Consider the following 15,870-nt stretch of genomic DNA (forward strand, 5'->3'; position numbering starts at 1 on the left):
CCATCAATCTGCACTGTGCAATGTGCCAAACCCTTCTCAGTGTGGGAGGAAACCCATGTCCCGTAGTGGGACAGAAATGGGTTGATATGATGAATATTGCCAATGGAAAGCGGTCATTCCGACTGCGTCTGTGACGACGACTGACTGACTCTCCTTTTTCCGTCATTCTATTCTGAGAATATTATTAATTTGCTAATATCCGCAAAAAGCAGGAGAATCTGTATGGTGTAATTTATAATTTCTTCAATCCTTATACTCCACGCCAAACAGATCATCGTCGATTCACGTGTCGCTCCGAAACCGGATCATCCTCGGGAGATGTTGACGTTACAATGAATAATTGTTAAGTCATGTCGTGTATTCAGAGAATTGCCTTTAACATTTGTATTATCTATGACGAAATCTTCAGATAGGTCCCATCAACATTAACAGCATACTTCGGCGGCCTGTGGTTGTGGTAATCCTTAATCGACTCCACTCTACCGTCGCAGCCCAGTTTGATCCTACATTTGCAATGGCTATCCTTCTTGGAACAATAGAACATGCGTCTCGCGCGATTGTTCTGTGAAAAAGTGTATCCGTTGAACATAAGCAATTGCTTCCCGCGGGGGCACGGTATGAACTTGTAGCTGAAATAACCTGAAAAATATTAAACTTTATTCAAGTTGCCCTTCTAAGTTGAGCTACGAGTAGGTTACCTTTGTGCAAGATTTGCTCACTCGCAATCGAGGAGTCGTTATCGAGCATCGAAACAATTCAACATGTTTCATTCTTGAAAAAATATGGTTTTCATGTAAAAAAAAACAAAATCCAGACGGCAGAAATAGCTTTATGCAATTTAAGACAGAGAAAAAGACATAAGATTAATAAGGACTTCACCAACCATCACCAACAATAAAGCTTAATTTTAATGGTTCAATGTAACCTTCAAAAGCTTCTTTCTTGATAAAAATATGGTTTCCATGTCAAAAAAAGAAAATCCAGACGGCAGAAATAGCTTTATGCAATTTAAGAGAGAGAAAGAGACATAAGATAAATAAGGTAATGTAAATGGTTCAATATAACCTTCAAAAGCCTTTCTCCGTTGAGCCATGCGATGGCCTGAATGGACAAATATACTCCGACAGCTAATCCGATTTTCTGATTGAATCCATATATTTTATTTATCATTATCATCACTTCAACCGATTGAAGTCCACTGCTGGACAAAGGTCTTTTGTAGGGAGTTCCAAAGTCCACCGTCCTGGGCCGCTTGTTTCCAGCGGCTCCCAGCAATCAGTCCATCTCGTTAGGGGTCAAACAACGCTGCGTTTACCTGTGAGGGGTCGCTATTCCAGCACCTCGGAAACCCAACGACCATCGGTTCTTCGCCCTATGTTTCCGCGCTATATATATTACAATACATATTACATATTATAATAATAACGTTTATTTTAGATTAAATTCCATGGCGTGTGATTTTAAATATTTAAAATTTATAATAAGATTAGAAATATAATGTGATATTATAATTTATAGAATAATAATAATAACAAAACATATTGAATATTACACTAAAGATTCACGAGTTAAAGTGCTTGTAAAAATAAACTCTTTATGAGTTTAATAGCAAAATTTCTTTATTTGCCATTACATAATGGGTACACTTTATAATTAAAACTTACATATTCACACTACAGACTACAGTCGACTATAATTATAACTTTTGGTTTTTAATTATTACTGGGTATTTCTTCGTGATATTACATCAAATATAACATATATTGCACTTTAAAAGATCATATAATTTTTCGATACCAATAACGAAAAGAATACATATTTATAATATCATTGGAACTCTCAATTAACTAATTTTTTTCTAACATGTCTTATAAGGCAATATATATTTTTATTGATCTAGTGCAAAATATGTTTTATAATAAACAAACTAAACATAAAAAGCGATTTTCTTTTGGGTACCTTTCTATTTCTTTTTTTTAAACAACTATCACTTACAAGTAACGAAACAATTATAAGACGGGTTTAGAATAAATACTTTAGGCATTTGGTCACGCGTGAAATGTTGCTGGATGTTGAATGATTCGAAACTAACGGCTAGTAATAATAATTATTAAAGAATTATAATGTTAACACTTGGGTGTATTTTCATACTTTTCATATTGTCGCGTGCGCGTACCCAAGTTGACGTCGACAAGCAATTAAAGTCGACGAAAAGTAAATTTTTGTCTTAGAAAAGCAATTATACCTCAAAGCGGTGATAGCGCAGTAAGTAGGAGCTCGAATTCACTTTCAGAAGGCCTAGTTCGAATCCCAGCACGCACCCTAACTTTTCTAAGTTATGTGCGTTTTAAGCAATTAAAATATCACTTGCTTCAACGGTGAAGGAAAACAGCGTGAGGAAACCTGCATGCCTGTGAGTTCTATAATGTTCGCAAAGGTATGTGGAGTCCACCAATTGACTGTTTTAACTGCTACTGTCACACATTTCTCAAATAAACTGTTCCTACGGGATGCTTCAAAACAAAAACAGAGGCGGGTGAAGTTGCGGGCCACAGCTATTAATAATATAAACTAATAATAAAATAAACTACGACGTGAAAAAGCAATTAACCAGATCTTGGGGATAATGGCTTTTCCACATCGACATGATTAATTAATATAGCTTATTGCTTTATCACGTCAACTTGGGACGACAAAAGCGATTGCCATCGTGAAAATATTTAAAAAAAAAATTACTATACAGGGTTAAATAGAAAATATCAGAAAGATACCAGCCTTGTAGTTCTTATCATTAAAACTAACAACTTTTGTTCTCATCATCATCACCATATCGACCCATTACCGGCCCACTAGAGGGCACTCGGGTCTCCCTTTACAATGAGAGGGGGTTAAGACCACGCTGGCCCAGTGCGGATTGGTGGACTTCACACACTTTTGAGAACATTATGGCGAACTCTCAGCCATGCAGGTTTCCTCACGATGTTTTCCTTCACCCTTGAAGAAAGTGATATTTTAATAATTCTAAAAACGCACAAAACTTTAAAAAGTTAGTGGTGCGTGCTGGCATTCCAACTCGCCTCCCCCCCCAAAGGGAAATCGAAGTCCTACCCACTGGTCTATCACCGCTTAATTTTTGTTCTACGACTTTTCAAAATTCAGTTTATTTAAAAATAATTAATCATGTTACGAGTACATCTGAAAAGTGACATTCCACTGTAAAACCCATGTTTACTGTCGAACTTACAATACTAAGTAGTAACAAGTAGAATATCTATGTTAAATATTGAAAATTTAATATCTCATAAACTATCGAGTAAAAAAAAGTCGTAGAACAAAAGTTGTTAGTTTTAATGTAAACAACTACAGCAGGGCGGGCGGGAGATAAAAAATATATCCCCCGATTATATACTTAACGTGCCCACCTGCTAAATCACTGGGACATGGAATAGGAGAAGTTTACCCCCGTTTTTAAATACACATATATTATTTGGATATTATTTCCAACTGTGCACCAGTGCTCTGTGAGTTGATAAAGCTGTGGGAGAACATAAATTTATGTCCTTTCCCGGAGATATAATTGTCTCCTGCCTATGCTAGCCGTGCAGGCCAAGAGGTATGTAGTATTTTTTACATTAAAGCTTTTAATTTACTGACCAAAACGAGGATCGCGCTGACGACAACATAAAACGTAAGAATTCACAAACACCTATCGCAACGCGTTGTTTACACGTAGATTCGATGATCGTTACCTATTGGGAAATATTTTGTTCTTCTATGCTTTTAATTATCTTTGCATCAGTTTCAATTTCCTCTGGTGCGGGTTTAAGCTGACATATGTGAACGTGCTCTATTAGTACGGAATCACTTTCCTCCTCTGTGCTCTCGATGATTTCTTCGCATCTTGTACATTTAAATTTCCCGCTATTTTCATCGTCCAAACTCAAGAACGCTATTTCGACGCTTGATACACCTGGAACTAATTATTAATTTTTGATTTCACAACCTCGTGCCACTTGATAACAACCTCGCCTGCCGTAAATAGAATTAAAGAATACAACTGAAATCAAAGTCAAAAATATCTAGGAGGACCTTAAAAAAATCAACATTTTCTGAGGATGCTACGTGTCAAAGCGAAAAGTGCGTAATGAGTGCATTGACGAAGATCTGTTTCGTGTGAATTAAGCCAGCATATCAAATTAAGCTTTATTTTGGTAGTAAAAGTTTGTAAAGGGTGTTTTTATTAAAGGTATATAGAATAATATACTGAAAAACCAATTAAGAAAAATTTTAATAGACATATTGATAGATTTAGATATATATATAAATGATAGTACCAATTGAATAAAGAAATATTTGGCTTTGACCCACTTCATCTTATCATCTTGTTATTTTTCTGCTCAAAAAAATGTGTTTAGGTTTAAATTACCTTCTGGATTTGCTGCTTCCTGGTTTTCCGAATCTCTCGGTTCCAAATCTCCATACTTCATAATAATATCGTACTGCTTCTTGTGGGCATTCGATATATGCCTTTTCAAATTGAAAACGTTTTTTGGGAAGATGGCGACCGTTTTTTGACAGAAACTGCATTGGTACAATCGATCTTGTTCAACAATTTCAAAGAAATTCCAAATGCAGGATTTATTTGTTCCTAAAAATATACACCGAAAATTACTTTACAAAATTCCAATTTAATATATGAATTATGAATTCCAATTTAATTTCTTGATAAAAGAGCGATCAAATAATAAATTAATAACTGTCAAGTTCTTGTTATGGTACAAAATACTCCTTGCCTACAGAGTCAGAGTGTGCTACAGAGTCTGACTCGCACTTTCTCAGTTTAAATTAATTTATAAATGGATGAAAATTAGTGGTGCATATCGTTTGCGAATGTGCAGTAGTCATTTGTGGGATTGAGTATTTGCTTCCATAATGTTATTCCAAAGGTAATTTTGGACCTGCCAATGCATAAGTTTAAACAATTTTTTAAAACACATTGAATGGATCGTAGTTACGATACGATAGATGAATTTCTTAACGACAGGGTTGCTTGTAAGCAGGCTCCGCTCTTATCTCTCACAAGATATCAAATTTAAAAGAACTGTAAAATGATGTTAAAAACAGCAATCTGCTAAGTTTCTTGCCGGCTCTTTGCGGTGGAATCTGCCTTCCGAACCGGTGGTAGAGTCACTACAAACAGACTGACTTAACGTTTCAAAACTGCTTATAAACTGGGCCTAATTAAAAAAAAGAATTTTCATTTTAGCTTTTTTTTGAAGCTTATTTGATGTCACTTAAAGTTAAAGCTAACTAATTTTTAATGGGACCTATAAATAACTATTGAGAGCGTCCCAAATATCGACTAAAACAGATTCATAAAAATATGTATTGTAAACTTTTGCCTTTTTCAGGAGTATATTTGTTAAAAAAGAAAATCTATCCGATTTATCGTGGCTAAGGGACATTACTGCATATATATTACATTAGGCGGTTTCAAAATAACAATTTCTAAGTGTTTCAATATCTATGTATATTATATGTCTTGAAAATGATATTGTGCATCAATTTGGGTAGGTAGAGTAAACATTTGAATACATTAGATTTGTATAACATAACCTAACGCCACTACGAAACAAAACTAAATATACAGTTATTTTTGTCTGTTTGTTTGAAAACTTGATGGCGCACACACACATTTTATACAAAGTCAACACATAAGCAGAAGAAACTCAGAATAGAAAATGGGGCATGCAAAGGCAGTCTTATCGCTAAAGCGATTTCTTCCAGGCAACCTTTGGCGTTAGAAAAGACGGAGTTTTGAGTAGAAATTATATCCAGGGTGGCCAAATCCAGGGTGTTTAACCAAGCTAACATCTAAAAGTTAAATAATAAGTTCAATCGGTATACTTGGCTTTAATTTATGAGATTAAATTATTAGTGACTATCGTTCTTAGGAAAAATCATAGAACCATAAGAACTGCAGGAGATTAGATAGATAGATAGATAAAGTCTTCATTGCACAAATTATCGATCTCCTCCAGATAACCCTTTATGGTAGAGAAGGCAAAACGGGATAGTGCAACTAATGATACAATTAAGTGAAATACATATAATTATAATATATACGTACATATAAATATATATATATATATATTTATAAACATACAAAAGAGAACATACATACACTATATCATATTAGATAAATAAAATTCTTTTAGTCGATTTTTAAATATGTTTACTGTCTGTGATTGTCTTAAATATCTCTCGGCAATTCATTCCACAGATTTACCACTTTTACAGTAAATGAGTTACCATACGCCATCGAACGACTGACAGGAACGTGCAACCTGTTATCATCTTTAGCCCGTAAAAAGCTCTGAACGTTGCTACCAAGAAAGTTGAATCGCTCTTTTAAATACGGTGGAGTTTGAGGATAATATAAAATGGAGAACAAAAGTGATTAGATAAATCGTCTAGTGATAAAATTGACGGACCAAACCCACTGGAACACAGGTTGGCCAACCTGTGTTCCAGTGGGTTGTTGCTCTGTTTATAGGCGACGGTTGGCCGTTTACTTTGTCTGTTTATTATTAATATAAAAATATAAAAAATAAATATTGTTTAGTATGGTACATACTCGCTCGTACTCCTATGGCGGTTTTTTCACACAAATTTTTCATCCTTAACTCTTCTTTGATGTCAGGGTCCTGAACTTTCGGATTCTCTTTCAAATAAATATCAGGATGTTTTGTTTTAATATGCCGATGTATGTTCATGTTCAAAAGTCTGTGGCAGATTCTGCATTTTATCAATCTATTATTTATTTTGTAATAATACTTTCGTGTCCAACTACGATTTCTCCGATCATTTGTAGCATTGATTCCTAAAATTATAGAATAAAATATTTTAAACGGAATACTCATTTTTACTTTAGCAATAGATTATTAATTTTGATATTTTTAGTTAATTACGGTCTTATTTTCCAACGTTTTCATTTAATAAGTATTAAGACCATCTAAGGTAAGAGCAAAAATTTTAAGGTTACGGGCGGCCGCCCGTATTACTTACATAGCCGTATTTCTTACAAAAATTATGCAAGCCAACGGTATCTAAAATCAAGTAATAATTCGATTCAGAAGACAGTAATTACTTCATGATACTTTTTCGATATTAGGTTTTCTATTTGTTTAGTCATTTAATGTACGGCGTTTGAAGTTTTCTTTGTAATTTTTTATTTAAATGCATTAAATATTTCATTTTTAAAGTTTGAGATAATTTACGTTGTACAATCATCAAATTAAATAGTAATCGACAACCTCCATACTCAATGTAGAAAGGAACTTACGTTTTTCCTCAACTACTTCGTCACTGGGACTTTTTATGTTTAATTCTTTTTTTGTTTTAGAAACAGAGTGTTCAGTCTCTTCCACATCAGACATGTTATCTATGCTTCCGCCTATTCTTGGTCCAAACAAATTATCATCTCTTACTTCAGTGTTATTGTCTTGCGTCTCTTTTTTATCTAATTCTTTAATGTAGATAACTTGTGGTCTAGCTTTATTGAATTCCTTAAGGTTAGAGTCATCATCTACAAGTTCTTTAGTTGATTCATTAGAATCAGTTTCATTAAAGTATATATCAGGATGTTTTTGTTTAATATGTCGAAGTATATTTCCATTGTTACTAATGTTCATTTTTAAAACTCTTTTACAAATTCTGCATTTTATGAATTTATCATTGATTTTGTTATAGTATTTTCGTGTCCAACTATAATATCTCCGTGTATTTGTAGTAGCAAATTCTAAAAATAAAATGAAAACTTAAACTTTTAAGACTTGTAAAATAATTAAACCATTTATATTCAGCCCGAGTCCTACAAAATATTAAATTTGTTTAAGTCGATGATTTTGTATGTATTTTTGAGACCTCGAATCGTTTAATCTGCTTCAGTTTTTGGTTCTAGTTTAGCGCATGAATGTTGAAACATAAATTTCGATGAAACCTTTGGTGTCGTTAAAACCAATCGTAAAAAGATATAAAAGGGGAACTATATTGCTCGAATTGCCATTGAGCGTGATCAAGTCAAAATATGTTATCCTGATAATTGTTGTAAATCTAGTGCAGAAAAATATATTTTAAACAACAAAATATTACACCACAAACTTCTATATTAAGGACTCAATATGCAAATGTCAGTTTGTTTTGTTGCTAATCTAGCCTTAACAACTTAACTAAGCATAATGAATTCTTGCATATTAGCTTGCACCCTGGTACGTAGGATTTACTTTTCTGACAAAATTACCATACATAACCTACAAAAAAGTCGTAGGCAAAAGCTAGTACCCAATATATTTTAGTATTTAAGTACCTAATCTGTCATTTAGGAGGTCGAGTACCCTGACAAATCGACAAGGCTTAGAACTTCAAAATATGTTATATTTTTTGTTTCAATAAATAAATAAATATAAAAGTGATGTAGTAAAGCGTTTTTCTTTATAAAGACTATCGGGCTACTAAAGTTCGTAATTTGCAGAAGGTACTTCAACAACACAAAGAACTTCCAACTTGTACTTTAATGCAGACTTTTCATCTGATACAAACTACAAACAAATTTGGTCTGTATTATGCATAAACAATAACTATGCCGCGCCGATTGTACTCGTTGGAATGCAGTATGAGGGCAGCTTAGCTCACAAAGGTAGAATAGCCTAGTTTCACTTATAATTTAGTCTTATACGGGCTAAGACATTACCGGATAAAACAGGCGCTACGAAACTTTTCTAACTACGAGTACCTTAAATGTCGCGCGCAGAACAGAAACTAAAGTCGCATTACAGAGAAGCATCGTGTTGTATTTCTTATGAAGTAAAGTCTGGCGTTCTACAAAAAAGTTAGAACACCACCTATAGATTGCGACGATCATATCTGTCATCGGCTATGGTACTTGAGGAACAACTTATTTAGTCATACAAAATTTTTCAATAAGACAGTTCTCAGATTGTCTGTTAATATGTTGAGACCCGCAGGGATCGTAAGGATCAATTGAATCATATTTCGAATTTTGGCTGTTATTATTTCTCAGTAGTTTTCTATGTAATTGTTCAATGTTTCAAGTTTACGAATATTGCCATTATCTCACTACCATGTACACATTTTTCGTGTAATCAACGCATTATAAGTGCGATCTATGAGCCTAATTGAATAAAGATATTTTTTACTTTGACTTTATCTTTGACTTCAATAAGCAATACATGTTTGACAGGCTTTTAATTTTCCGAAATAAAATCGTCCCACAGAACATTTTAGTCGATATATTAGAAACTTATCCGTCCAACTACATTATTATCAGTATAATATGTTGCTCTAATTTAACACATGATACCTTTTTAAATGGTAGAGATCTCCCGTAAAGATGATGTTGCTATTTCAATGTATGGTACGCAAATAATCACACTCTTAAAATAATAAAAGGTGCTTCAAACGCAATATTTGAAGTCATTTCCCATACGAATGTACTTAACCGTTATAATTAAGTAAAGCTTATGTGAGTATATACTTACGTTTTCCCAAAACCGTCTTGTTGCATTTATCTTGTATTTTCACATCTACTTCTGAACGTGAAGCGTGATGTTCAATATTGTTCGCATCGGGTATTTTATCTACATTTTCATCGATGTCAGAGTTAAGCACTTCATCATCTTGAGCTTCACTGTTGTTGTCTTTTGATTTTACTCGAGTCAAATCTTTAATATAGAATACTTGCTCAACAGCCTCATCAGTTTCTTCCAAGCTAGAGTCGCCATCTTGAGCTGAACGTTTCTGATTGTTTTCTTTAAAATATATATATGGATGTTTTAATTTTATATGACGATGTATGTTACCGTTTTTATTACTTGATTTCTTTAAAAAGCGTTCACAAATTTTGCATTTTATGAATCTTTCATTTACTTTGCAATAGTACTTGCGAGTCCAGCTCCACAAGCGAATAACCTTAGCTCTTCCTGAAATGGTAAGAACAGAAAGTACTTAAACACTACAGAGATATGTAAGCATTGAATTACCTAACATTTGTCAACAAATCAGTAGTGATAGTTTACCATTTGATTACTCTCCTTTACAGCTAAATCAACACAAAAAAAATACTTAAATCGTCTTTCTAACCAGTAAACTGATTCAGATATTAAGAATTTGCATTTTCAAATATTTTATTTTAATCCTAAGTATATAACTATAAAAAATAAATATATTACGTTCCAAAATATTTTATAACAAGTAATTGAATTACTAAATTTACTTATGTAACCGGTATCCATATATTTGTTTCCGCTATTTCGCCTATAGTCTTGATAGCTCATAGAATGATGCGACCTTAGATGTCTGTACATACTTCTTCTTAGTCCGGTCCACGAACAGAGTTTACACGTTACATAAAGACGATTGTTTTTCTTGAAATACTTCCACACGTAACTTCTGCATCGTCCTTAAAAAACAGCCCTACTAAGGTAAATGGTATGACTGGACCAACTAAATTAATTGGTTAGCGTATTCATTATATTTAGTTTTTAAAACAAACAAAAATGATTGTCTATACCTACTTATAACAACACTTAGATTGGCTCATGCAAGCTTTCGCTTAAGGCTGCGCTAACATTAGAAATTCTTTGACCTCCCTCATGAGTCATGACTGCTAACATCACAGAGGTCTAGTGGTAAGGAACTCCTGATGTTAGAAATTTTAATATAACCTTGAGCATTAGGGCTTGTGACGTGTACAGGTGCGCTGCCGATGGTGATCAAGTTTACACTAAACTTGTTTTCAAAAAGGAGGTCATGTATTCACCGTAGAGTTAACCCTAGGACTCTTACATAAAAGGGTATCAATCTCTAGGGAATGCATAAAAATATACCTGTGTGTCTTTCAGAGGTTCATAAAATTTGGTTTTGTCCTTTAACTGGCATGGCACTTCACGAAGGCGTTTCTATAAATTGGCATGTAGTTCCAGGCATGGCAACCTCGACAAAAAGGCCTGGCTTGTGAGTGTCCGATATCTTATTTTCAGGCAAGTATGTCACGGCCTAAAGTAAATATTTTATTGCCATTTTTTCGCCGATGGTACGACACACTACACAAAAGAGACCAAGACCCAAAAAATACAAAAGCAACGATTGCGATCGAAGGTCATGTAAATACAACACGCCGCACTCTTTTGCTTGGATACAAATAAGGTTACATCTACGTCAAAACCATTGTGATAATAGAAACATTTTAGTACATACTAAGCTTAATTACTTCAAAGTTTATAATTTCATTCATTCATTCATGTGTTCTGAACATGGTACAGAACAGAACAGACACAGAAAGGTTACGAAAGGCTCCATTAGGGTATTTCCACCTATACAAAGGTTTACTTCCAAAGCTATTAAAATGGATTTGGTTTGGACAGATATTTTAAACGCCCGTTCTTGAAATACCTGTCCTAATCATAAACCACAAAAGTAAGATCGCGCGACTACAAAATACTTTTATAAAACCAAATCAGTGGTAACAATTCTTTTCAACACAGTTCTCTAAACTAAATTGTCATAGTTAAGTTTAGATAACTGAGCACGAAAGAATTGTCACTTTTTAATAGTATTTGGAAATCGCAAGATTCCACGTACATTCTGCTACGTGAATCGGTAGGTTGGTGACTTAATTCTAACAGATCAAATAAATAAACGAACGATTTAAAGCTTTGTTTATTTTACAACTTGTAAAACTGCCCGGAAGAAGTCCGCAAATATTTCGGAGGTGCATGAGTGTGAGTATAATCAGCGTTAACTATCCTTCCGTTACCGTCCAGTTTCACTCTCGCTCTACAGTTAGCCGATTGCTTCTTAGAACAATAATAGTTGTTCGTCATATTCATCTGTGAATACGTGTAACCATTTATCATCAGTAAATGTTTACCTCGGTGTGTGGGTATAAATTGATAGCCATTGTCTGAAAATTATTTGAAATTAAAGTTCTCCAGTTATCCCTTATATCATATTATAACCTTAAAGTATAATATCTAAGGACCTGAGAGGTCATAACTGTTTAATACAGAAATGTGTCAAACACATCTTCTGCAACGCCGGGCGGGTACGCAGAATTTTTACATATAAAACCAATAAAATTATTAACAAATGGCCAGTTAAGTCTGAGGATCGAACCTTGGTGCTCCATAATGAACATGCTAACTATTAGACCAATGAGAAGGATATAAAAAAAAAATTATGAAAAATAAGATTCAGACTATTAAATCCAGCAAAAGTTTTTTTTTAATTTACATGACATATTAAAATAAATACATATTTAAAAAAAAATTTGAGACTTGAATTTTTGTATCGCCTGATTTTTTTTTCGACACAGAGTCTTGAATATTTAAAACTATTCAATAATTCAGGAACTTTGAAATTTGTTTAGAATAATATGCTTGATAAATACCTAGGACATAGGTAAGTGAAGATTGAATTACTATTAACCAAAAAAATTGTTAAATTGTATGCTAATCCCAACTTATTCATTATATTTTTACGTATTGTCCGTTTTTATCCTTGGTGTGGTTTGGCTTGTGTATGTGATCCATTGAAGCTTCAACTATATGCTGATGGTCTCTTTCCATTTTGATGAACGCTAAGCATTTCTGATGACGTTTGGAACAGTACCAGTGGATTACGGATTTACTTCTTGCATCCTTCCAATATGTGTAACCATCTAGCAATAATAAATAACCTTTTCTTGCAGGTATGTATTCAATACGATCTGAAAGTTTACAACATTTTTATTGTTACAAGGAAAATTGACAGGAAGTATGTTATTTTTTAGATAAAATTATTGTCAAGAAGTTGTTGACTAATTCTAAGATTTAAGTGCGCTATCCTAGGAGTGTTTGTAAACCCTTAATCTGATTTAATTTTTAGGCTAACCTATTATATGGCTAACTAGTTGTAGTAGACCTAGAATCTAGAATACATCATTTATAACAGAATGGTCACAGCACACCCCTGCACTAAGCAATAAGAATTTAGAAACTTTAAGAGATTAATAAATTAAGGTATTGTACCTATCTATGAGGGCCTATGGACCTATGGATTTATTAGACCAGTGGGGCTAGAACAAGAAATTTATCACTACTCATTTCATAACTTATTTTTACAGAGATATAAGATAATTGGTGCATTATGGCACATTTGGAATTGTTATAGCTTTACAACAAATACAATCAATTGATACAATTAACACCAACACAACAAAGAAAACTCTATCAAATAATTATCTTATCAACCAATAGACATCCAATGCTTGACGTTGGTCTATTGGTCTTTTAAAGGGAGTTTTCGAATGCGTTTGATGTTCTTGTCCACCTTGTTGGAGGTTGAATGCAAGTGCCAATGCTGCCAGTTAAAATCTGTATAAATATTGCAAAATGTTTTGTTCTGTTTAAACCTCAATTTTTTACTACAAAATATCTACTTACTTTTCAATTTGTTTGGCCTGAAGATTGAAACAGACAGCAACATTTTAAAGAAATATTAGATATATGTTACAGAATAGGTAAATAAAAAAACTCAATATTTTTAAAATTATTTATTTGTTATGCATTAAATTAACAATGGTTTATCATTTGAATAAAAGATTGAGTATATGGGGACTTACAAAATAAAATAAACCACACTCTGTTGGAAAATGATTTAATTTTTAAATGGTCTGTATAAGTAACGTTTTATTTATACAATCACATATAGAGAATGTTGCTTAATTGCTAATAAGTACCCAATAGTCTAGTGACTATAAGTACCTAATAATTTAGTTTTTTTTTCATTATGACAAAAATAAGTATTTTTTCAATAATGCAGCAGAAAAGTAACCTGTTCTTAACTGGTCCTTGATAAAACCTAATCTTCACTTTAGTAATCACTAATTCTTACCTTAACCTTACTTATTAAATATCCTTACTTATTATTTCTAGTAAAACAGGTTGTATGTTGTATGAGAAAAATATCTAGGCACAATTAATTCAAGCTGTGATAGCTCAGTGGTTAAGACTTTCGTTTCACTTTGAGTGGCCAAGTTGAAATCACAGCATGCACTTTTAATTTTCTGAGTTGTGTGCATTATAAGCAATTAAATTATCATTTGCTTCAATTGTGAAGGAAAACATTGTGAGGAAACCTACATTTGAACTGGGCCAGGATTGTAGACTACACCCTTCTCATTGGGGGAAGAGACCTGGCCCTGTAGTGGGCCGGTAATGGGTTGATATGATGATGACGGTAATACCTTCTTTACCTTATTATGGCAAATCCAAACCCACAAAATACTTTCCCATATTTTTGTTCACTGAAGCTGGAAGGTTTATTTAGCAAAAATGTATAATTATTACTTTAAATTAAGTCCCCAAATAAAATATTTGAGCTATCTAATATTTACCATTTATCTCGTGTATTATTACAGCAAATAAATATTCATTTTATTTGCTGTAGTCATTTTTGTATGGCAGTAATGTAGTTTATATTTAAATATAAATATTTATAATACAGTAGTGTGCTGTCATCCATTCTGTCATCTATACTGCATTTCTTCTAACCTGTGTTGAGGTGTAAACAATCTTTTCTTTACTGTTTAGTTTAAGTTTTGCATGTTATAAAATAGAAAAATAAAATAAACAATTCTGTTAAAAGTGTTGTACCTACAAATATATATTGGTTTTTTATTTCTAAAACATCCTTTTCTTAAAAGCAATAAAAAGTTCTCTTAAATTATAAGGCCAGGTTAAAATAAATGGACTATATATTTATTAAAGCATTCATTATTTTTAAATCAACTCTTGCACTCTTTAACTGTGAGTCTACAGCGTACACATTTACCTGCTTTATTAAAGAATGTAAGAGCATCATTACAAAAACCAACTTTTATTCCATTAGCTGTGTTAGTAAAATAAACATACATTTTCCATTAAACATTCTGCCAGGAATATGGGTGTTTTACTTAATACTGGTTAAAGAATTAAAAAACACATATTTTAGTAATTTTTTTTTTTTTAATTTCTTTCCATCACCGAAGATAAATACATTTCAGAAAAATAACACATTTAAATAAGTAGCAACATCTGCAGCACCGATTTATTTCACGTAGGTTATAGTTGCCTATTCTTACCCAGGCACTATTTTACTGAACTTACATTATAAAATCCAAATAAAATATGAACAGCAACTAAATTGTTTCAATGTCATTTAAACCTATTTATACGGGACAAAACAAAACACAGTATAAAGAATAATAGGCATAATATGCACGACGCTGTAATAACAAAAAATCTACACTCAAAACACTAGCATTACACCATTTTTAGTGTATAACAGATTTGTCGTTGAGTTTCATAAATAAACATATTTAATTCATTATTCTGGTCAGTTCTTTAACCTGATGCAGTCATACATCTAAAAACACACATATTAACTGAGAGAAATGCATACAAAGTAATAATTTAAAAGCCGAAACTTGGGAAAGTAGCAACTTATTTCTAGGTACTTACCTTCTCGCGCCTTCGAAGTAGGGGTATAGAAACTGTATATATTTTCACTGCATTCCAGGGTAACAGACACTCACTAACACTAATTGCACTCACTTAATTTCCACTAAAATATCACAAAATACACCACAACAAAACAAATATATTATGACATTTTCGTTTAGGTTAGAAAACATAACTGATATTTGTTGAACACTTTTTAACACTTTTAAAATATGATTTATGCGCGCGACGCATTAATAAATTTGCGTTAAAATCTAAACTGAACAAATCGACACGCGAAAACATTGTTATTTTTTATTTATTTCTACAA

The 15,870-nt window shown here is 32.8% G+C and overlaps 1 protein-coding gene across 1 annotated transcript; it reads right to left on the reverse strand.

Moving 5' to 3' along the window:
- Nucleotides 1–296: 296 nt before the first annotated feature.
- On the reverse strand, nt 297–15,870 carry LOC120627067. The gene is made up of 8 exons (XM_039894910.1): nt 15,561–15,870; nt 10,295–10,480; nt 9,561–10,001; nt 7,346–7,801; nt 6,638–6,883; nt 4,427–4,648; nt 3,752–3,976; nt 297–639 (listed from the first exon to the last, which is right to left on the reverse strand). The coding sequence occupies exons 2-8, from the start codon at nt 10,383–10,385 to the stop codon at nt 392–394; spliced, it is 1,929 nt and encodes a 642-aa protein (XP_039750844.1). The 5' UTR covers nt 10,386–10,480; nt 15,561–15,870; the 3' UTR covers nt 297–391.

The sequence above is a fragment of the Pararge aegeria genome, chromosome 10, assembly GCF_905163445.1.
Source record: "Pararge aegeria chromosome 10, ilParAegt1.1, whole genome shotgun sequence".
In the NCBI taxonomy this organism is placed as follows: domain Eukaryota; kingdom Metazoa; phylum Arthropoda; class Insecta; order Lepidoptera; family Nymphalidae; genus Pararge; species Pararge aegeria.